The sequence below is a fragment of the Mustela putorius genome, unplaced genomic scaffold (genome assembly GCF_011764305.1).
Source record: "Mustela putorius furo isolate JIRA1106 unplaced genomic scaffold, ASM1176430v1.1 tig00003834_pilon_pilon_pilon, whole genome shotgun sequence".
Classification (NCBI taxonomy): Eukaryota; Metazoa; Chordata; class Mammalia; order Carnivora; family Mustelidae; genus Mustela; species Mustela putorius.
The window spans coordinates 107,751,472-107,774,594 of NW_025421987.1; the positions used below are offsets into that span (position 1 = coordinate 107,751,472).

General features: G+C 45.6%; 1 protein-coding gene across 1 annotated transcript in view; it reads right to left on the reverse strand.

Annotated features, from left to right (window-relative positions):
* Positions 1 to 693: 693 nt before the first annotated feature.
* BFSP2 (beaded filament structural protein 2) overlaps positions 694 to 23,123 on the reverse strand; it is a 59,206-nt gene continuing 36,776 nt past the window's right edge. Inside the window, exons 3-6 of the mRNA XM_004762490.3 lie at positions 21,951 to 22,107; positions 20,751 to 20,912; positions 7,574 to 7,705; positions 694 to 918 (exon numbers count right to left, since the gene is read on the reverse strand). Of these exons, the coding sequence (XP_004762547.1) occupies positions 694 to 918; positions 7,574 to 7,705; positions 20,751 to 20,912; positions 21,951 to 22,107 (676 nt within the window). The remainder of the gene's footprint in view (positions 919 to 7,573; positions 7,706 to 20,750; positions 20,913 to 21,950; positions 22,108 to 23,123) is intronic.

Below are 23,123 nucleotides of genomic sequence, written 5' to 3' on the forward strand. Positions count from 1 at the left end.
CCAATGTTTATAGCAACAATGTCCAAGGTGGCCAAACTATGGAACGAGCCTAGATGTCCATTGACAAATGAATGGATAAAGAAGATGTGGTATATATACACAATGGAATACTACTTAGCCATCAAAAAAGAAATCTCGCCATTTGCAATGACGTGGATGGAACTAAATGGTATTATGCTAAGAAAAATAAGTCAATCAGAGAAAGACAATTATCATCAGATCTCACTGATACATGGAATTTAAGAAACGAAACAGAGGTTCATAGGGGAAGGGAGGAAAAAGTAAAACAGGACAAAACCAGAGAGGGAGACAAACCAAAAGAGACTCTTAATCACAGGAAACAAACTGAGGGCTGCTGGAGGGGAGGATGGTGGCGGATGGGGTAAGCGGGTGATAGACATTAAGGAGGGCACGTGATGTAATGAGCACAGGGTGTTATTTAAGACTGATGTATCACTGACCTCCACCTCTGAAATCTATAATACATTATATGTCAGTTAATTGAATTTAAAAAATTAATTTGAAAAAAAAAATTCCTGCAAGGTCACAGGCTGTGGGAGTGTGTGTGTGTCAGGGGAGTTTGAGGGTGATTTTTCCTTCTTACCTTAATTGCTTCTTTAGGGTTTAACGAACTTTTAATTTTGAACCCCTGGGTATGTATAGGTGTCCCAGGAATGAGGGGCGGCGAGAGGCTTACCCGCTCTCCTCCCTGTCCAGCAGGGCGTGGTAGGACGCCACGTCCCTCTGCAGCTGCGCCTTGTGTGCCAGCAGATGCTCGCGAGCCTGCTGCTGCTGTTCGGCCTCAGAGCGCATCTCCCTGAGCTCTGCCTCCAGCCGGCTCACCACGGCGCCCAGGTTCTGGAGCTCGATGTCGTGCCAGTGCTTGGCGTCGTGCAACGTGTTCTCCAGGCCTCGTTTCTGCCAGAGAGAACACGGTCCACATCCGAGGCTGCACGCAGGGCCCTTGAGGAGGGAGTTGGGCAGAGCTGCGCGAGGGGCTGCGCTGGGCCTGGGCCGCCCATTAACTCCAAGGGCCTGGCTGGGTTGCAGAGGGAAGCCATGACTCCACCTCCAGAGGCCGGAGGCCAGACTCTTGTTTGGTCTCATTCACAGATTCTTCTGTTGAGGGGATGTGGGAGGAAGACAGCCAAGAGGGGAAGGAGAGGGAGAACGATGAAGTGTACTGATGAGACAGAATGAAAAAGTGTGAAAGATAAGGAGAGGAAAAATGAGAGTGAGAAACTGACACACACAGAAGAGACAGTTTGCAGGTGTTTTTTTTTTTTTTTCAAAGAAACCTTGCTCTCTGAACTGCCTCTAGGCCTTTCTGCTCATGATTTCTCACTCCCTGCAGGACCCTTTCCCCCTCCACTGCTGAAACCGCATCCATCATTCAGCTAAAACGCCTTTTCCTCCGACACTCTTGGCCAGATTGCCAGAGTTCGAATGAATGTTTCTGGCCGTTGCACACTCAGTGTTTTCTTCAGTGTGTTAGTAGCACACCTTGGCTAATGCCTCTTCTCCTATCTGCCCCTTCACTGTGGGCTCCCCAAGGTCCTATCTTGAGCCTGTTCTCTCTGAGCTCTGCTTCCTGGGCCTGTGTTGGTTGGTCTTTGCCACACTCATGACTTTAGCTGTCTCTCTCCCAATGCCTCCTGCATTGATGTTTCCAGGACAGATGTCTCCCACCAGCATAAACCTGCTTCTGAGTTTCTTCCTGGAAATATATACAAGTCATAGGCACCTCAAATCAACGTATCCGCAGTGGAGCCACCGACTTCTTTCTGAACCTGCCCACCTCTCCTGTGCTTCTGCTGATGAATTCACATGCACTAGAAACAAGGGAAAGGCATGTCCCTCATCTTCCTTCCCTCTGCAATCCAATCATCACAGAGTCCTGCCTTTTAGGTATTCTGGAAAGTTTTCACTTCTGTGCCCTCTCTCCCGCAGCCACCAGTGCCCAGGATATACGCTTATCACTGCTCCCCTGGGGTAAGCTTAGTAGCTTGTAACTCATCTCTTGGTCTCTAGTTCCTCCTACCCCTGCATTCTCTACACAGCAACAACTGTGCTTTGTCGAAAGTCCAAATCTGGATTTGTATCTCCCCTTCCTTCTCACCTGGATCATTCCTATTCATCTCCAAGTCCAAGCTTGGGGGTCACCTCCCCCAGGAAGGCTTCCTTCTTCCTTGATAGTCTCTTGCCCTTTCCCCCCACCAGGCGGGGTTAGGGACCCCTCCTCTGGCTTTCCATGGCTGCCCAAGTACATGCATGCCCTTAAACTTGTCATAGTGGGCTGAGCTGCTTAAGGGCATGTTTCCTCTACCAGACAGTGAGCTCTTCAGAGATGAAAGGACATTTCTGTAACTCTCATAGTAAGACAGGGGCTGGCACAGAGTAGGTGCTCATCTGGTGTTGCCCAGGATGACAATACTTGTATTATGGTTACACTTATTGCTCTACCTGTCTCACCATTAGACAGGAAACCTCATTTTCTCATATAGCAAGCCCTGCAGACTGTAGGACTGACCACCAAACATGTTTAAAAAGCTGTGTGCATCTATCCTTAACATTTTTAATAGTTGTAATCATGGTGCACCTATAATTTAGCATCTGGCTTTTTACATAACACATAAGAACAGATAAATGTTTTCTCAAGTTGAGATAAAATATCATTAAAACAACTTTCTGTACTTTGTCTCCTAGGAGATTTTTCATACCTTTTGGATTACTGTGGTTGAAATGGACACTTTTTGGTCATGATGCCATCTTGAATCATGGCTCCTGTTAAGCAGGGGCTATCATATCACCTTATTTAAACCATTTTAATTCTATAAGACATAAGAATATTGAGTCAGATTCCCATCCTAGATACATTTACAGGTGGCAAAAATGTGACTAGTAGAAAAGAAATCTAGATCAGCATCTGGCCTAGGGTTATTATTTTGGTGAGACCTGAAAACCCCTCTTTGGCAAAGAAGATGTGGAAATGGCCACCTGCACTTTGAGAATCACTTGTTCCAAACTCTCTGGGTTTTCCCACTTTGCTCATCAGGAAATTCCTTGTAGTGTTTAGTGTTAATGTTGTCCCTGTAACACCTGTTGTTTGGAAAGATATTTCGTGGAATCATGTTTGGATCATTTGTCTAGTTTTTGCTCCATGTTCACAGGTGACTTCTCTGTTTGGCCTGAAGTTTGCTCTGATGACTTAGGACCTATTGCCCAACATATGTTTGTGCAAATGCCTGTCAGGGGTCCTCTGTCTCTTCCATCCCATCCTCAGTGTCTCGGTCCAGCTTCTTCCCACCTAAGTCCCTGACATCCTCGCTTGGTTCTCACAGAGATGCTTGGGCTCGAGCAATGGCAATCAGGCCACTGCTGCCTGTCTCCCCACTCCAGCCCCCACAGTAGCACAGCACTGGCAAGCAAACCCAGGTCACAGAAGCATACTTATTCCCCAGTTTCTGGAAATTTGAAGGGACTTCTTTGAATTGCTAAGCCCTTCATAAAGTAAAAATAGTGACCTTAAGTGATTTCTGGACTTGAACTCCATTCCTGATTTGAGTTGACGCAACACAGAGCTCAGTAGGCTTTAAGCACCATTACTGGTGTCTGGTTGCCAATACAAAGAGGGCCTTGCTGGCCAAGGGGACAGCCAGTGCTGCCAGCTCACCTGTCTGAGGCTTAGATAAGCTGTGGGGGCCTTGTGTGTGTGCAGGTTGCCCTGACCAAGGATAACAGCTGTGGCTGGATGGACTGAGCTGTGTCTGAAAGCTGCAGGAAGGTGTGCTCCTTATTCCGGCTGACTGGGCTCCTATCCTTGACTGGAAGGCCCAGTGACCAGAGCTCTGATCTACTCGCTCGCAGGGGACAGAGGCGGCCTGTCCTGGGTCTCAAGCACAGCCAGCATGTCACTACTCCTACATCTTCTGGTTGGGGGTGTGAATTTTCTTCTGATTTGTTCCGATAGTCAGGACGATGGGGTTTGAATGAGGTGATTGGATGATGCCAACCTGGAATTATTATTTCAGTGGTTATAAATAATAATTTTACAATGGTAGGCAGTAATGGATACCAGTTATTGACTGCTCACTCTGTGCCAGGCACTGTGCTAAGGGCTTGACCTGCGTTGTTTCATAAGTCATCATCCCCATGACTTTATGAGGCAAATACTGGTCGGTCCATCGACAGAGCACATTTCCAAAGGCAGGTGCAATCCCTATTTCCATCCCATGTGTTCTTTCTCTAGGTGGCCTTGCCACTGCCTCGTCAGGAGGTGGAGTTTCTTTCCCTTCCTGTGGGATCTGGGATGGCCTTTGACTGCTTAGACCAACAGAGTTCTGTATAAGTGGTGTTCAGGGATTTTTCAGGCCTGGTAAGAGTGGTAAGAGGCCTGGTAGCTTCTGTGCTGATGCTCTGAGGGAAGCTGGATGCCACAGCAGTAGTCTGACTACGAGACTGCCATGATTTGAGGAAGTCACAGCTAGCCACCTGGAGAGGCCCCATGGAGGAAGAAAAAGAGATGCACAGTTGAGGCTCCACATATGTGAGCGGAAACCACCATTCTTGGAAGGGCCGGCCCCAGCAGAGGGCACAGCTGTCTCTGCTGGACTCCACCTAAATTGCAGACTGAATGAACACATTTTTTACTGTTGCCTTAAGCCACTAACACGACAGATACATATGATAACCCGAAGAGATCCTCACTTCGCAAGTGAGAAAACAGAATCTTAGAGGCATCACTCCACTGATAAGTAGAGGAGTCAAGATTCTAGATCCCAGAGTGAGGGCCAATCCCCACAGGCCTTCTGTGGTCTAGAAATGCAATTGAGCCGGAAGGGCTTGGCTCTCCCACTTGTTACTCGTGTTCATGGGCAAACCCCTGAATCACAGTTTGCTCTTCTGTAAAATGGGTCGTCAGTCACCACACTTCTCAGTGTCTCTATGAGTGTCCGATGAGAGAATGCATGCGAGCACGCTCTCCTTACTATTAGTATCACTTTGAAGAAATGACATTCTGGACCCTCATCAAGGGCTTTGGGGACATGAAACAAATGAGACATGGTCTCTGTCCTCAAGGAGTTGATGTGATGTCGGTGGATGAGCTGATAGAACCACGTGAACCACAGGGCTGTGAAAGCGAGTGGGTGACAGGTAGAGAGGTTACCCCACCTGTGGGAGTCAGGATCTAGGCTCTTCCCTGTGTGTAGCACTTGCGTATCTTCTACCTCACTTGTACCAAGGGTGTGAAGACGGTTAAGGGTGGGCAGAGTTGAGGGGATGGGTCTCCTTGCAGCCATGGGAAGAACATGTCCAAGGGCTCAAGTGTAGGAGACCAACCACCCCAAAGAGTGGTTCTGGGCATTTCCCTTCCTGTGGAAACCGGGCTGGTCTGTAAATGAAGCCCAAGCACTGGGGGTGTTAGAAGGTCTGGAAAAGGAATCTTTCTATTTTACTGCCAGGCAATCCCAGTGGAGGGAGGGACCCTGAAAATGCAAGAAAGGACAGTAGATAGAGAAATGCCCCACATGGGACACCAGGGGAGAGGGGAAATTTACTGAAGGGAGGAGAGAGGGGATAAAACTTCAGAGGTATTTTGGAAACAGAGTTTGGAAACAGAAGACAGAGGATCTCGTGTTTGGGGACCTTAATCCTACCTGCAGAATGGTGTGAGTGACAGCATCTGCTGAGGGACAGAGGTGAGGGCAGGCTGGAGCTTGCTGAGAATGGAGGCTGCTAGGAGCAACCGCTCTGGGGAGCACCGTACCCTCTTCTATGTTCTGTCATTTGGTTGAACCCCAGTGTGGTTATGAGCTTCTAGAGGACGGGGACCATTCACTTCATGGTTGTGTCCCTGGGACCTTCCTCATGGAGGGCTCAGCACACAACTGGAGCAAGTATCTGTATGGAATGTGTGCTGAGGGACGGGCTGCCTCCCCTCAGGTGCAATTCATCCAGGCTTTTCTGATGATATGGGCTTCAGTGTGTGTCACCAGCGTTTTGCCTGGCACTTTCTGTTATGGAAGAGTGGAGTTTTGGCAATCACAAAGACATCTGGGGAATAAATGGCAGCCCCCTTATGCATGTTTAAAGGGACTTGGGGAAAAGGCAGCACCCCTAATATTAGGATCAAGGGTTAGGGCAAGGGAATAAAACGAATGAGCATAAATTCACATAACTCTGAGTAAATAATGCAATTGTCTTTCAGACAATTAAAAAAAAAAAAACCTAAAATGGCATTGCTTTGGGCTGTAGTTTCCTGATTTTTCTCACCTCCGATCCTTTTCTCACATCCCCTTGCAGTGACCCCAATCCCATCACAGAATGTGAGGGAGAGCAGTGACAGTGAGATGTGTGTCATGTGCTGTGCTGTGGCAAGACAGCGTCTTCCTGAGCTGACTGGGTATCGTGTGACCTTGTTATCCAGAGGATGATGGACCCAAGGGAATGGAAGACACATGGAAGAGGGGAGCTCAGGGTTGATGGAATGATCTTGACTATGGGTAGTGAAAATGTTGTTTCTGAGGGAACCAACTAGAATAAATCCTTGGGCTAACTAATGGTAGGCTAAGACTGCATTGGGAGGTCGGGCTGCTGGTTTGGTGATGGAATGGATTTGGGTGGCAAGGTTGAGACGAGGAGGGTGTATGGGGAGTGGTAGAAGAAAGGAGCACTAGCAATAGTATTGGAACTTCCCCCAAGGCTTGAAGCTGATGAGAGACAGGAGCTCCTTGGGCCTCAGTAGAGTCCAGACCACCTCAGCTGCATAAGAATTACATGAACCATCCCCTCACAAACCGCAGTGTGGACAAAATGCTTGTGGTTCAAATTGGTACACATGGGCCCCCCCACAGGGGCCATCAAGGAGGAGCTGTAGGCTTAGTACCCTAATAGAACTTCAGTTCACTCCCAGAAAGCAGAGGGTAAATTGCTGTATTATTAATAATTATTTTAATTATTATTAATAATAAATAATGCAAGAGACCTTCCCACAAATCCCAGTGAGTCTGAGGAGCTTCCTAGTCTTAATTTGGCTTTCCCAGAAGCAGAGTCTGAGCCAGGGATCTTGGTACATGTAAAGAGTTAAAGGGTTGCTCTCAAGCGAAGGGGAGCAAGGAAAGCAGGATAGGACAGAGGAAGGCTCTAAGCCGGGAGGAAGTCTCAGTTGGAGTCTGGTACCGTCTGATCCCACAGGGAGACTGCAAGGGTGAAGTACAGGGCGAAACCCATTCCACTTGGAAGCCAGTGGGCGGGGCTTTTAAACCCCATGTCAGCCAGTCATTGGCTGAGGGCTAGAGAAGGTGGGCCTAACCGCCCAGGCCAGGTGTCTACTGTTTGGCTGAGGCCAGTTCTCTGGAGAAGTGGGACATCTGTGGATGTGAGCGGCCAACACTCTCAGCAGTGGCCTGGTGTTGTGTATTCCGGTGGGGCACTAACAGCCTTCACTATACTGGTTGTGATTCGGTATCGGCTGATCCTCAAGACTCTTGTGAACTCTAACCCAGATGACCACAGTGCAGTTGAGAGTAAAAATTGATGTAAGAAATGCCAGGGCTCTTCCCAGCCCACTCACCAGGGCCCGCAGGGATTCTGTCTCCGCCTGGAGGCTCTGGACCTGGCACGAAGTGTTGTGCAGCTCCAGCCTGAGGGCAGCGGCCAGCTTCTCTTCCTGGGTCTGTGCCATGCGGGCCATCTCTGCCTGTTGCTGGGAAGGGGCAGGTCTCCGCGTGAGCAGGGGTGCGTGGACAGCCCAAAGCCCGCTTTCCCTCCTGCACTTCCCAGGACCCACTCCACAGCCTCTAACTCAAATAGCTGGCTGACTGAAAAATCCCTCTTTTTCCACGGGCACCCTTCCTCCTGATTTGCATACAAGCATTTATTGAATTTGAACATATAATGCATGCAAGTAGAATAAAATTCAAAATCTTTTTCTGGAGGATTTATGGGAGAAAGTCTCCTTTTGTCCCTGTGCCTTAATTACCTAGTTCTCCTCCTTCCAGTTTCTTATACCTCTTTCCAGAAATTACACACACACACACACACACACACACACACGTGCGTGCGCACATATATGATATCTATATCTATCTGTTATATTCTTTCTTTCTTAAAGAGAGCGAATGAAGAGAGAGAGCACAAAAGGGGGTGGTCAGAGGGAGAAGCAGACTCCCCCGATGAGCAGGAAGCCTGATGCAGGACTCGATCCTGAGACTCCAGGATCATGACCTGAGCTGAAGACAATCGCTTAGCCAACTGAGCCACCCAGGCACCCCCCACCCGCCAAATATTTCATACATTTATAAGTAAATATATATAATCATCCTATACTTGCTTTGGTACTTCATATATCCTAGAAAATATTCTCTACCAGTGTATATGAATTAATTACATTCTTTTTAATGGCTCCAGAGTATTGCCTTGTTTGGAAGTACAGAATTATCTAGAAGCCCTGCACTGAGGAGCACTTAGATTGTTTCCAGTCTTTGCCTGTTACAATGGTGTAAAGAATTACCTACAACCCTCATTTTCCACACGTGGGAGTATCTCTGTGGGGTAAATCCCTGCAGCAGGACTGCTGAGTCAAAGGGTATGCAACTGTCATTTTGATGGATGTTGACAAATTGCCTTTCAGAGAACTCCCAACCCCTCCCAATACTGTCAGGCAGTGCCAGTTGCCTCACACCTTCTTCAAATGTGGAACTATCCAACTTGATCTGATAGTCCCTGTTTCCTTGTAAAAACCAGTCTGGCCACAGTTGTGAACACAAGGGGAAGGTCTGTGTTTTGCGGTTTCTCCCTCAGCAAGGACATAGTCTGATTCTTTCCCATACTTTCGGGGGAATAGGTCATTCTTTCTCTCTCTGCTGGAGAAAGGGGAAAAACTAGAGATCACTTTCGTTCATCTTTGGTACAGCCTGACACACGTCTCTAAGTCAGTGATATGGGAGAAAAAACCTGTTCTGGATTGATCATTTTTACTACATATGAATACTTATTTACAGGGTTATGCAACAATAGTCCAGTCAAACTGACTGACTAAGAAAACTGGGGTCAAAGGGCTCATCCCAGGTGTAGTTCTTCCTGTGTGAGGGCTAGACAGAGCTTAACAAAAACATCCATTAAAGGTCTGGGATCAGTGATAGGAAGCTGTGGGCCCAGCTCGGACCAGTCAGCCCATGGCTGTGTGTCCATGGACCATCATTCAGCCTCTCTGAGCTCTAGTCCCTCCCTACAGAATGCAAATGACAATGAGAGGAGACACTATGACACTTCCAACAGCCTATAAGTATGGAAATTTGTAGAACCTTAAAGGCATGCAAATAGTGACTGCATACACTTTTCTAGATGTAAAAAGTAGTATCAGCCAAAAATGAGTTTGTAGCTGCTCTAGGTTGGGTACTTACTGCTAATGATAACGAACAGGCACTAAGCACTTATTCTGGGCCAAGCACTCCATTAACCGCTTAAGTCCATTATTTCAGCTGATCTTCACGACTCTATGAAGCAAGTGTCATTGTTATTCCTATTTTACATGAGGAAACTGAGGCAGAGAGAGACTGAGTTATTTTCTCAAGATCGAATGGTCTGTGAGATGCTGCGGCCCATGCCAGAGCTGTACTCTCAACCAATTTTGAAAGCCACTGCTTCCACCAATTCATTTCCACCAATTCATCAAGAGCCCCAAGAGTGGGGGCACCTGGGTGGCTCAGGCGTTAAGCATCTGCCTCCCGGTCAGGTCATGATCCCAGCATCCTGGGATTGAGCCCCGCGTTGGGTTTCTTGCTCAGTGGGAAAACTGCTTTTCCTTCTCCCACTTACCCTGCTTGCATTCCCTCTCTTGCTGTCTCTCTCTTCATCAAATAAATGAATAAAATCTTGGGGCGCCTGGGTGGCTCAGTGGGTTAAGCCTCTGCCTTCGGCTCAGGTCATGATCTCAGGGTCCTGGGATCGAGCCCCACATTGGGCTCCCTGCTCAGAGGGGAGCCTGCTCCCCCCCCCCCCACCTCTCTGCCTACTTGTGATCTCTCTCTCTGTATCAAATAAATAAATAAAATCTTAAAAAAAAAATAAAAAAAATAAAATCTTAAAGAAAAAAAGAGCCCCCAAAGCAGAGCCATCTTCCCCTAAGTGAAGGTGGACCCCTCTAAAACATCCTTGTGGTCTGTCAAGTCCTGCTGTGATGGGTCACCCCATTTCTCTCCCTGTCTTTGGGGTTGGGACTTGGCCAGGTGGGCTGTGTGGGTGGGCGGGCGGGGTTCCGGGAGACAGATGCAGCTGGAAGGTGCAGGTGGATAGAACGGCCAGGAGCAGCTGACAGCCGGCAGCTGGGGCCCATGCCTGACAGCTCACGAGAGCCGAGGGTTAAATTTTCAGGAAGTCTGTAAGCTGCTTGGTAAATACAGCCATCATTAAAAATTAAATTATATCCACTTACAATTAATATATATTAAATGGTAACACTCCAAACACATCACTTGCTAATTTATTTACATTTTATCATTATCTGTGCTGTATCAAAGTTATTTATATCGATGGTACCTGTGGGGTAGGCATAACATTTAATGGTGAGCTTCTGAGCATCTCTTCCAAACTCTGTGCTTATTTACATCAAGTTAGGAGTTTGAAATTAGCTGTGATGAGTTTTTTTTTACCTCATGGAAATTGGCAAACACTACAAATCAGGGTTTGAATTGTTTTGCTGACTGTCTAGACTTAAGAAAGGGATGTAGAAAATGTTAATAATGCAGATTAAACTTAAAATGTCTATAGCTGTCACATTATGAATAGCAAAAAAATTAGAGGTAATAGCTTTCCAATATTTATAAACTATTACTGATTTGCAAAGAAATAACTAATGTCATTGATGAAAGGACTCATTAAGGTCAATGGAAATAGCAACCAAAATTCATATTGAACCTATTCTCATTTATCATTGATGTGAGTGACTTTTTGCTTAATCAGATATTAATAATTGAGCATATTTTGTAATCTGATTTTGGATATTGTCGATGACAGAATTATAAAAACAGTTGGCAGATTTTGCAAGAGATAGCTAGTCAGTCACACTGAAGGTATAGGTGCAAATGGAGAAGCAAAGTATGTGTTTTATTCTAAAATTTAGGTTATCTCTGAAATTATATAAAGAACACATCATCAGAAACTTCTATCTTACCTTGATATGATATTGTGAATCTGACTGGCACATAAACACAAATGCTTACATTTGTCCTTGGAGAGTAGATATGAAACATTACCAGCATACCCTGGGTCAGAAGCGGGCATGAGTGGAAGTCAAGTCTCACTGAAGGCAAATTTCAAAGCTTAGGTAGGTGGGTCCGGGGCAAATCTGCTGGCCAAGGCCATCACCACAGTCCTGCAGGTGATCTGCCCTCTTCTCAACCCGGACAATGAGGGGTCTGTATTCAGAGGTACGTGCTGATCTTGGGGGGAGTGGGATGATTGCTGGATTGCTCGATTGGAGTGTTTCCCAAACATTCAACAAGTAGCATGGTTTTTCACATATCTGAATACTGACTCAATTTTTATTTAAATCGATTCATGTTTCATTTGTAAATAAATGTGTTTAAAATGGAAGCTGTAGATAAGATCTCAAATTTTATGTGCATCGGGATGATCTAGAGAACTTAAGAAAATGCAAGTTCTGATTCGGGAGAGCTGAGTGGGCCCAGAAATCTGCATTTAAAACTTCCATGTGATGCCTGGTCCATGGGAACAAAGTTCTAGATTGCTAAGGAAACAGATAAAACTGTAAAACTGTTGGTCATAGACAAAAAATAGCTGAAAAATTAATGACATTAAAATAAACCAATGTTATTTTATTTGAGCAAATGTTGCCCACCACACAGCTGAGTCCCAAAGCCTGCTTTCTCTTTGTTGAAAGGTGAGATGGATGAGTATAAGAGTAGTGTTGATGACCTACCAGCACCCAATGAAAACTTTCTTATACAGTTTAATTAAGATTGAAAGAGAAAAAAATGAATTTGATCACTATGGGATTCAGTGTCATTTTATATCATGCCCAATACCTTCTCAAATCAGCTTATGAATGGTGCTTGCCCTCCATCTGGGGACAGTCTGCTGCTTTAAATCACCTAAAAGTATTACTTGTCCTTCTCCAATGGCTTTTTAGAGTTATGCTTTCTGATTAATCATTACTTCTGTTTCCACTTCCACCCAATGCCTTCAAGATTTCTCCTCGCAGACCAAATAGCAGGTATGCCATTCTAGACCTGAGTCTAGGAAGGTAGGACTGTATTTTGTTGCTGAGTGCAGTTGCTAAGATGTGTAATGAGATTAAAATATGCTGGTCCCCAGACTTTCAAACCCGCTTGAAATCTTGGCTTTGTTGTGCAGGGGGCCAGCCTGCACCTTTGCACTCCATCTATATTTCTGGGACAGGAGAGCACATAGACACTTGGAAACATGGTAAAAAATTGCAAATTAAAAAAATTTAAATTAAATGTACACGTTAGTACACGTGAAAGTGGATGGGGAAGAAGAAGGACAGTATGCTTGGGAGTCGGGCAGAAGGAAATATTTGAGAGTCTCCACGTGGAGCGGGGAAAAGGGCCATCTCCAAACCCACCCCTCTGCTACGCAGGTGTGTTCCTAGCAGAACACGTATCCAAGATGGGTGCTGAGAGGTTGAACTGTGTCCTCTGCCTTTATCCAGCAGTTGCTGTGTGGATTTCAGCCAGTGGTTTGAGCTCTCTCTTTTTGCAGCCCGTGAACAAGAGCTTTACAAGAGCCTTGCTCTGCTGCTGAGTATAGCTGACCGCCTTGCTCTGCAGCCTCTTGGACCTCATGGGATCACACTAACCTTATGATGTTCACTCTCATGGAGAAAGGGAAAGCAACGAATTCCTCGCAGAGACAGGCATTCACCATCTTATATCAAGGAGGAATCTTATCCCATGGGGAGGGCACAGAATCATGGTTTGGGAAGATCATGACAAAAGTCTGGCATAACCTTCTGGACCTTCAAGACAAAGGCCTCTCAACCTCACATTCCACAAGACAATGCATCAAGACTCCCCCGCACTCCATATGATCTGCACAGGCCAACCTAGCAGTCCAGAGTGATGGTTCTAGAGGCAGAACGTGTGGTCTGAATCTCAGTTTCACCACTCTGGAGCCGTGTATTCTCGGGGAAGTGACTAACCTCTCTGTGCTTTAGTTCCTTCCTCTGTGAAACAGAGAAGATCACAATACCTAAGTTTGTGGGAAGATGAAATGAGGACGGCCTATCAGGCGCTTAGGGCTTGGTCTGGGCACTTGGTACAGGCTTACTAAATACTCTGCTGACTCTGCTTGCAAGCATGTGGTATTCCGCCTTGTAGAATGGTCTTTCTATCTGTTGCCTGCCACCTGCCCTCAGCCAACCTTGCACTAGATTGTAGTAAGCTTGTTTGCAAGGACAACTTCTTACTGATGCCTCTGTCTGCCCTGGGGACCTAACATGGTGTTTCACACCTTGGGCACTCCCAGTACATTTACTAAAGGTCTATAGTGTGTCCTAGGCACATGCGAGGGACTGTAGAAAGGGAGGGTCCCCCATCAATGGAATGAAATCACACCTCCTTTTAATTAGGAGGATTAGCTTATCAGTATTATAATGACCATGGGAATTATATAAATGTTACTTAGCTAAGGATAGTTTTAGACAAGCAGCATCCACAACCCTGACCTACTCCAGCCAGTTGTAGGCTGAAGGCCAGATGCCATCCAGTCTTCACCTGAGACAGGAACTCTCCTTAGCAGGAGCTAAAAAGAAGTATGTGTCTCACTCAGTGGAACTATGGTGTTGGCAGGAGGGCTGGCCTGGCTAGGCTAAGCCAAGTGTCTCCTTGAATTGTTTGACACAGGAATTGCCTGGCTATTGAAGCTACTCATGAAAGGATATGGGACCGATTCCCAACCTCAGTGGGGAAGCTGCCCAAGGACACAGCAAGGGACACCCGGCTTTGCAGACTTGCTGCCCCTCGGTCATAAGGAAGGGTGCCCCACTGATGAAGGCAGCAGGAGAGGCTCAGCGGTGAGTGGAATTCCAAAGAGAAAAATATGTTTTTCTTCTTAAAGTAATTATTGGAGAAGTTTAATGATAGCATTTTTCTTCTGGTTCATGGAGGTTATTCCATCCCAAAGAAGAGTCTCCTCTGCTCTGTCTCTTCTCAAAGACCAGTAAGCGTTGAATGCAAATACTACTACTTTAATTTCTCAGGGATTTGGGTTATTTTATATTTGCAAGTCTCTTATTTTAGAAGTAAGGTCCCTACCCTTTTCATGGGAAAGAGCTACCATTGAGAAATACCAAAGATAGCTTTGAGACTGAAGAACTGGGTGGCCAGGGACGGGCCAGGGATTTTGTGCCCACAGCCCCATGTACAGGGCCTGGCGCCTGCTTGTTTTTGGCATTTGTCAAATATTCGCTTGGCAAATGGAGTCTGCATGAGTGAGTGAGTAAAGATTTCTTGGTAGCATGTGGAGGTTACAGTGTTGGGTGATCCCCAATATAGACCATCACTCAAATATTGGTTGTCGACCAGTTGTGGGGTTGGAGAAACAACATGGAAGCTGAGGGTCTGGGTGTGGCCTCTATTATACTCATGTTGTACTGGGTGAAAAACAGGTGAAAGATAGGCAGGGCTTACCTCAATGAGACAGTCTCTTTAGTTTCCCTTTTAACTACTACTGATTCCCCTAATTCTGTCCCCCAGCTCTGACCAGCTTGGCTATGCTCCTGTAACACACAGTGATGGGAACCAAACCCCGGCCTCCTAGCTCCTATAGCAACCCTGCCCTACTGGCCAACAGTATCTTTTGAAAGCCACCTGGAACTACCATAACTTAAATAGAAAGACAATTGATCAGCTGGGGACATACGTACAACTTACTGCAGGGAGAGGACTAATTTCTCTAGTGTACAAAGAGTCACTACAAACCAGTAATAAAAAGTCCAAGACCTAATAAAAATGGGCAAGGGATATGATCCGATAGTATAAATAAGAGAAATATGGCTGGAATTCAGCATGTAAAAAAGATGTTCCACTTTCCTTATAATATGGGAAATGCAAAATAAAACTGCACTGAAAAACTGTGTTTTATCTCTACTATTGACAAGGATCACAGGGTATGAGAACTCACAGTATTGGTGAGGATATGGGAAAATGGGCACTGTCAAACACTTCTGATGGGAAAGTAAATTGTTACAACCTTCATTGAGAGTAATTTGACAATATTTATCAAAATTGCTAGTGTGCATAATTTTTGACCCAGAAATTCCACATTTAGGAATTTATCCAGCAGATATTTTGCTATATTGGGAAGTGGGGGACATATGCAGTTAGTGACTAGTCTAATGTATAAAAGCAAAAGATTGGAAGCTCCCTAAATATCGATCAGCAGGGCATTAAATAAGTCCTGGAATACCCATTGCTAGAACAGTTTTTTCTGTCGAGGGCCAGATAGTGAATATTTTAGGCCTAGCAGACCATATGGCCTCCACTGCCACTATTCCGCTCTGCTGGTGTATGCAAATGCAGCCATAGACAATATGTAAGTGAATGAGCATAGCTGTGTTCGTTCCAATAAAACTTACTTGCAAAAAAACAGGCAGAGGCTAAGATTTTGCTTGTGGGCTATAATTTGCTGCCCACTGTGGTTTAATATTATGCATCTAAAAAGCAGTATGTTCTGTATACTACTATTTGTGTAATGAGAGAGAGAGAGAGAGAATTTACACCTATTTCCTTGCATGTGCATAAAGTATCTCTGAAAAGACTCATAGTAAAAGGATAACCTTGATCAACCCTGTAGAAAAGAACTGAGGGTGGCTGGGACCTGGGTTGGATGTCATTTTTCATTGTATGTCATTTTGTACATTTTGACCTTTGAAACAAGTGAGGATATTACAGATTAATAATGCTTACATAAAATCCAAGCAAATAAAAAATGAAATGAAAGTGGGCTGGGGCCCTTTGCCAAGGTCTCCCTGTGACATAGTAGGAGGTGTGGAAAGGCTAGATGACTCCCTTCGGTGCTTGCAGTAAGCATGCCAGAATAGACCATGGCTTATTTCACTGAAGAGAAATCAGGGATTATCGCTGACTCATGAATGCACAGGGACCCCCTAGATTATAGATGCTGTTAGGGGTTCTGCTCTTTCTATTCTCCTTGAAAGGAACTCTCCCTGTTGGCTCTTATGGGGATATCACACCAGGCCATCTTGTCATCTAGAGCCATTGACCTCAGTTGACTAGCAGAAACCCATTCCATACAATTTCATATATTCTATTCACACTTCCTGGTACAAGCAAGCAAAGAGTGGGTGTTGCTATGACAGCCTATATAATTATTGTTTGTGAATGTGGATGATATGGAGACATGTTATCCAAGGTTAGGAGTCTGCTCATGGATAGATCTAGACCTGCGTTGTCCAATATGGTAGCCACTAGCCACACATAGCTATTTAAATAAAGATTAGTAAACATTAAATAAAATTAAGAACTCCGTTTCTCAGTTGGATCAGACACCTTCCCAGTGCTCAAGAGCACATGTGGCCAGTGGCTGTCATACTGGGTAACTGCGCAGACCTATGACAGTCCCATCCTCACAGAAATTGCTATTAGAGGGCACTGCTCTATTCAGTGGCTAATGTCTCATCCAGCTCTAAGACTATCAATAACCAGAAACCTCACGATTCATCTCCATCTGTTCACCTCTCTTCATTCTTAACTGTCTCCATGATGTGTCATTGAGGCTGTTTAAGATATGGTCATTATAGCAACCATAAAGTTCCTGACCACAAATGCCTTGAACAGGTCCGAGGCAAGTGCAGACCACTGTCGGAAGAGATAGGATGAGCGCATTTGCTGTGAGGTTCCTGGCCCCTGGGGCTATTGAAAGGAAGCTGAGTTCTCTTTTGTTGGCACTTCCTACCCCACCACACCAGCTGATGCTGGCAATTGAATAAGCCTTTGGTTATTGTATACTCCCTCCCACTGCAGTGAGTAAGGGACAGAGATGAGGCTTCCAGGAGTGACGGTGTAGAGCCCTTCCCTGGGAGGAAGATCCCAGGGAGGAGATTAAGAACGCAAGTTGCCTGCTACAGAATGGAAGCATCTTAACATAGGCATGCTAAGAAAAAGCTGAATGATAGAGGTTCTTCCATATTCCCCCAGGCGGCCTGTTTAGGGTCTGTGGAGAATGTATTCCATGGGTAGCCAGAAGGTCTGGAGGGTGGGATGGCATGTTGTCTGTGGTTCCCCAAGCATCCCCAAATACCCAGGGCTTGGTAACCATAACAAGCAGACAAGGGAGAGCTGACTTGGAAGACCCTCCAGAAATTCTCTGGACCAAACTGACCCTCCTTCAAACATGGAGTTACAGAACTTGAGAAGCTCTGAAAGCTGGACCACCAAAGTTCCTGACATCCATGACCGAGGCTGGAGAGAACCTAGCCCAAACCTCTTTATAAGCTTTCCATGACTTAAAAATAAGAAGAGTTAGCAGATAACTTGGGAGCAGATGCTGATGGCATCCACCTTTATCCCTCAGGAACCTTTATTCCAGAACATGTGGTTCTCCCTACCCTTCTCTTCCACTGCCAGATTTTACCCTTCTTTGGCTGGGAGAACCTTCTCTGAAGTCTTTGAAAGGTCACACTGCTAGCAGACCGCAGATGTCTGATGGGGATGGTATTACTACCCCAACTTCCTCGCCTTTCCCCTCTTCAATTCTGTACTGTTATCCAGAAACCCTGTGGGTGCAGAGTCCGGTCTCCCCCAGTGGGTGCTGGTTGGATAATGAGTTCTTTGTTGGTTCCCTTCTCTGCTTCTTCCCTACTGGTATTTTGGTTCACTCCCTCCCCCAGCTTCCAGATAAACCATTTCCTCTTTAATATTTGTCTCAGACAAGGTCAGTTCCTGGGGAAACCTAAACAAAGACATAAATTAATCATGTCAATTAATTTTCAGCCTCCACAACCTGAAAGGTAATTAAATACATGTTTGTATGCTCTCTGCAAAAGGTTTGAAAGCAGTGTGTGCTAAACCATTTTACATTAATGCTTCGCTGCCAAGAAACAGACAAGAGGTGTTCAGGATGGGCAAATGTCAGCCCCTAAGGGCATGACAGCAACTGACAAAACTATTTATTGGAGGACTTCTGGCTGTCAGTTCTGATCTCTGTTGATGATGGGAGGAATTCACTCATCTGCAAATATTTTCTGAGCTCTGTCTTTCTGTAAGAGGCCCCAGCAGCATTAGTCAAATGAAAACAAGTACTGTCTGTTTTCTCTGAGATATAGCTTTCAGATTACTCTATTAAAAAAACACTAATGAATCTGTTCAGAATTAATATTTGAATTACTGTTGGGCTGGTGATGATTCTCAAGAGGGTGCAGGGTGAGTAATAATGGCCAGGATTTTTTTCTTTTTCACACTACGTAGATTTTTTCCTGTTATTTATAATGTCCCCCCACCGCCCGCTTCCCCAAAGAAATAATCACTGCAATGTGGGGTATGCCCCAGAAGTGTTTCAAGAGACAAAAGCAAGGCTGCAAACTGCTGGGCCACTTTGGAAACAGAACGGAGGAGGAACGACTACCCAGTGTGGGGAAAAGGTGCCTGACCCGAGAGCCAGGAGGGCTGAGCGACAGTGCTGCCAGCCAGCTATGTGACTTCAGGATATCAGCTGCCCTCCCTGATCTGGATCCTCACCTCTGAAGTGAGGAAAGGGGATGCTGTGGTGTCTCAGGTCATGAATTATGAATATTCATGAGTCTCCTAAAAAAGAAGCAGTGGACCCATATAAAATCTATGGTTTGGTTTCATTTTTCCCTTTGTGTGGTTCCCCCTCTCACCTGGTTGGGGTGGGAGACAGCTTGTTGTGCAGTTGGTAGGCACTATTTGCCATAGCAAGAATTTGTAGAGACCTGGCCCAAAGAATTAAGGTCAGAAAGAAAAGGGGTTGTTGAAAAGGGATCTGGGTAGAGAAACGGGGAGTAAAGATGTTTTTGAGGCTGGAGAACATTGGGGGATCCAGAATTGGTGAAGACCATGCTGGGAAGGTTCCTGTTGATACTGAGCGGCGGCAGGGGGCTGAAGGGACATGGGAGAACAAAGAACAGAAAAGGTCTTCCTTGGGGTTTTTTCTGGTAGCTTTTATAAACTCTGGTGGCTCTCAAACCTGGCTGTATATTAGAATCATCCAGAGAGTTTTGGCCTGGGCATGAGCATTCTTGACAATGTTCGGGAATAATTCTGCTGTGCAGATGAGCTTGAGACCCACTGAACAGTAACCCAGAGCATAGAAGCTGCCCGCATGCCTTCTCTCAAAAATAAATTAGCTACTTTATTTTTCATACTTTCTCTACACTTTCCTTCCTCTTCTGTTCTTCTGGTCCTGTGCCTCAGAATCCCCACGTCACACAGGGGTGGGAGACGGAGAAGGGAAGAACAAACCCTGGGCATTCTGTGTCCTGGTTAATTCCTTCATTATTTATGAGGTTTAATAAAAAGATGTTTCCCTCCATGAATATAACTCATACTGCTTAAAGAACACTTGAAAAAATATTATACTCAAAAGCAAGAAAGAAAAAACCTCTCGACATGTCAAATAGGTCCCTCCCTCAAAGACAACCACTGCTAACACCAATTCATTTTAGTGTTTTCTTTTTACATTTTTGCTTGATGCCTCATTTCTTTGTTTGAATGCGTTCTACTGTGTCTACCAGGGGTTGGCCAACTGCAGCCTGCAGGCAAATCCAGCCTACCTCTTGTTTCTATAAATAAAGTTTTATTGCAACACAGTCATGCTCATGTGTTACCTTTTGTCTTTTCAATTGTTGTAATAGACTGAATTGTTGTAGTAGACTGTCACGCCCAGGAAGTTGCATATTTATTTTTTGGTGCTTGACAAAGTTTATTGGTTCCTGGTATATACCTTTCTGTACTCTCTTATTTTCCCCCATTTGACCTTATTATGTGAGCATTTCCCATGTTGTTATAAATGCTTCATAAATATTTCTAATAATTACCTGGTGTTTCATTGTCTGGGAAGATGGTAGCTTAGCCTTACTCTTACTATTAAATATTCATGTGCTTTTCTCCCAATTTTTTTCATTCGTATAATGAATGTTTCAGTGAATACATTTAGATATAAACTTTGTATTTTCAATTCTTTCTTTAGGACAGTCTCTAGATTATTCAACTGGTAGGCAGGGGCATTTCAAGATTCTCAATGCGTATCATCAATTTCCTTACTCAAACATGTCATACTAGTTTACTCTCCTCAGTAATATAGGGAAGAACCTACTTCATCACACACTTGTCCCCATCACATCAAATATTACCATTTTAGGGGCGCCTGGGTGGCTCAGTGGGTTAAAGCCTCTGTCTTACACTCGGGTCATGATCTCAGGGTCCTGGGATCGAGTCCCGCATCAGGCTCTCTGCTTGGTGGGAAGCCTGCTTCTCCCTCCCTCTCTCTCTGCCTGCCTCTCTGCCTACTGGTGATCTGTCTGTCAAATAAATAAATAAAATCTTAAAAAAAATATTACCATTTTAAACATATTATGCCTTTAGACAGGGAAACAAAATGTTATTATTTTAAATTGTATTTATCTTATGTCTAATGAGATTGAAACTGTTGCATTTCTCCTTTCCTATGTTGACTGCCTTTCACATTTGCTTGGCCTCCTTCTGCACAGGGAAGAGGTCCTGCCTCACCTTGGCTTGGAGCAAGGCTCCTGCTTCTGCCCGGTTCTTTTCGACATCTTTCTCCCAGTGGATCCTGATGGTCTCGAGGATGTCGTCCAGACCAGTGCCGATGGCAACACCCATCTGTTCCAGCTCAGACCCTGCCAGCTGTTTGTACAGCACTTTCACATCCTGCAAAAGACAATATACTCTCCAGGTGAGTTCCAGAGGACAAGGAGAGCACACAGAGTTTTTGCCAGCAGAAGCCCAGGTCTGTGCGCACTCCTGGTGCTTCTCATTCTGCTCCTGCCAAACATGAGGCTTCCCAGAGCCTGGTAAAATCCCCAACCCTCTTGCCAGCACGCATGCCATGGTCTTTTGCAAGCAGAAGGCATTTCTTAGGCTGGTGTTTGCAAGCCTGGGCCCACTTAAAGCAAATACCAAATGCATAAGTAGCAAAATAATTCAGAGGAAGCAACAACAGCAAGATGAAATGTCTGAATTTTGCTAAGTCAGAGTAGGCTGGGAGAGATTTAGAGGTCACTAAAGGGTGGCAAACGACTGAGCTAGGAGCAGGGGGACATGGACTTAGGGCTCCTGGTGAGCCTAAGGTCAGACAAAGGAAGGATCTTCTCAAGGTAAGCACAGTTAAGTGGGTTTTGACTTTTTCAGCTGAAAGCACATTCGATGTCTGCTCAGACAGTGACATGAATGAGGTGGAACAGGGTTGGGGCTGTTCTGCAGGCAGCTGGACCGAATCATGATTGGGAGGTCGCATTGTCCGGTTGAGTCCTGTCACTCCATGAGCTGACCTAATTTCATGAACGAGTGTGTGCAAACCACAGCCTGGATCTACCATCAAAGTTATTTTGTTTGCTCCATGCAGTGTTAAAACCAACCAACCAACCAACAAAAAAGGCCCCAGAGTATGAAGCCTTGAGTTAGGGGATGCCTTCTTTGGCTTGACACAGCTCCCTCACTCTCCCCTGTGGACCTGCCTCTCCTTCATTTGTGTTCCAGCCTGGGCCTGAAGCCATCTGAATTGGAGACTCCCAGCATCACCTTACCCACTACAAGGAGTCGGATGCATTTTACTCGTGTTTTGCCCACAGCCCTGGGCAAGCGAGGCGGAGAGGCCGACAGCAGCTACTGTCACTGACTGCGAGCTCACCAGACAGCTGCGTGCCTCTGGGCTGCGGCCAAGCCAGTGTCGCCCCGGCCCCCACCTACCTCTTCGTAGCTCCTTGACAGAAAGCCAAGTTCTTCTTTCAGGCTTTCTATTTGACTCTCCAGATCCATTTTTGTCAAATTAGCTTCATCAATGACTTTATACAGCGAGTTAATTTCCTCTTCCGCTGCCTTTCGAAATGGCTGCTCATTTTCATATCTGCAGATCAAGGAGCTTAATCAGCATAGGTGGGCAACCCAGAAGGGGAAATAGCCAGGTTACAGATGGTAACGACAAGCCAATTATGTGATAGACAAATGAATGTTAGAAGTCACTGTTCCAACGGCTTGGAGGGCACTGTTACTGCAAGTGTTACATGTTGATTTATTAAAATGAAAGCGACAGGCAGCCAACTTCTGATAACCTAGCTTTACAGGCTGTCAGGCTAATGGGGCGCTGGAAGCATAGAACTCCAGGGAAACCTTCTCCAGGAGCTGAGATCCAGGTAGGGGGATCTGGCGCGTCACCATTATTCTGATTTGTCATCCTTCCCCTGCCCCCCACCCGAGGATCCTTTACCAAACATTACTGCATTACTGAGAATCTGCTAAGCACCAGACTACACACTAGCAATCCCCAAACGGAAAGCATGATTTCTGTCTCCAAAGAGCCCATGTGCAATTTTAAAACTGGCTGCAAATCCAAATGCTTTTAGGGGCCAAGTGGGGAATAGAGATGAGGGACGAGGGTCGGGTCTGGGAAGCAGGGAGAGATAGGGACTGAAGCCCACAGCATCTCTCATTCTTCATGCAAGGGGACCTGGTGCTCTGCTCCTTCCATTACCTCTGCCTGGGAAGGACTGTGCCAGTCCTCTTCAAGGACAATGGGAAACCTGGATTTATATGTGAAATATTCAGGGTTTTAAAAACTTGCAGCCTGTATAATAACACACACAGCACACACATCGACACAAATCTGAAACTGCCCCCCTGAGTTCTTTTCATCTCTGGTTTGCACAGAGCCTTCTTTTTATAAACCGCCCGACATCTTTGCCAATTTCTCTCAGTGTTACTCCTTTCCTTCTATGGCCTTCCTTCCACCAGCTGCACGCCTCAGCCACACTTCACACCTTAGCTTCATCCATCCACAGAACAGAGAAATCTCACATCATTCACTGAAGAAAGCATCTTAGGATTTTAGAGTTTTAAGGGAATTTAGGATTCAACTATTCAAAC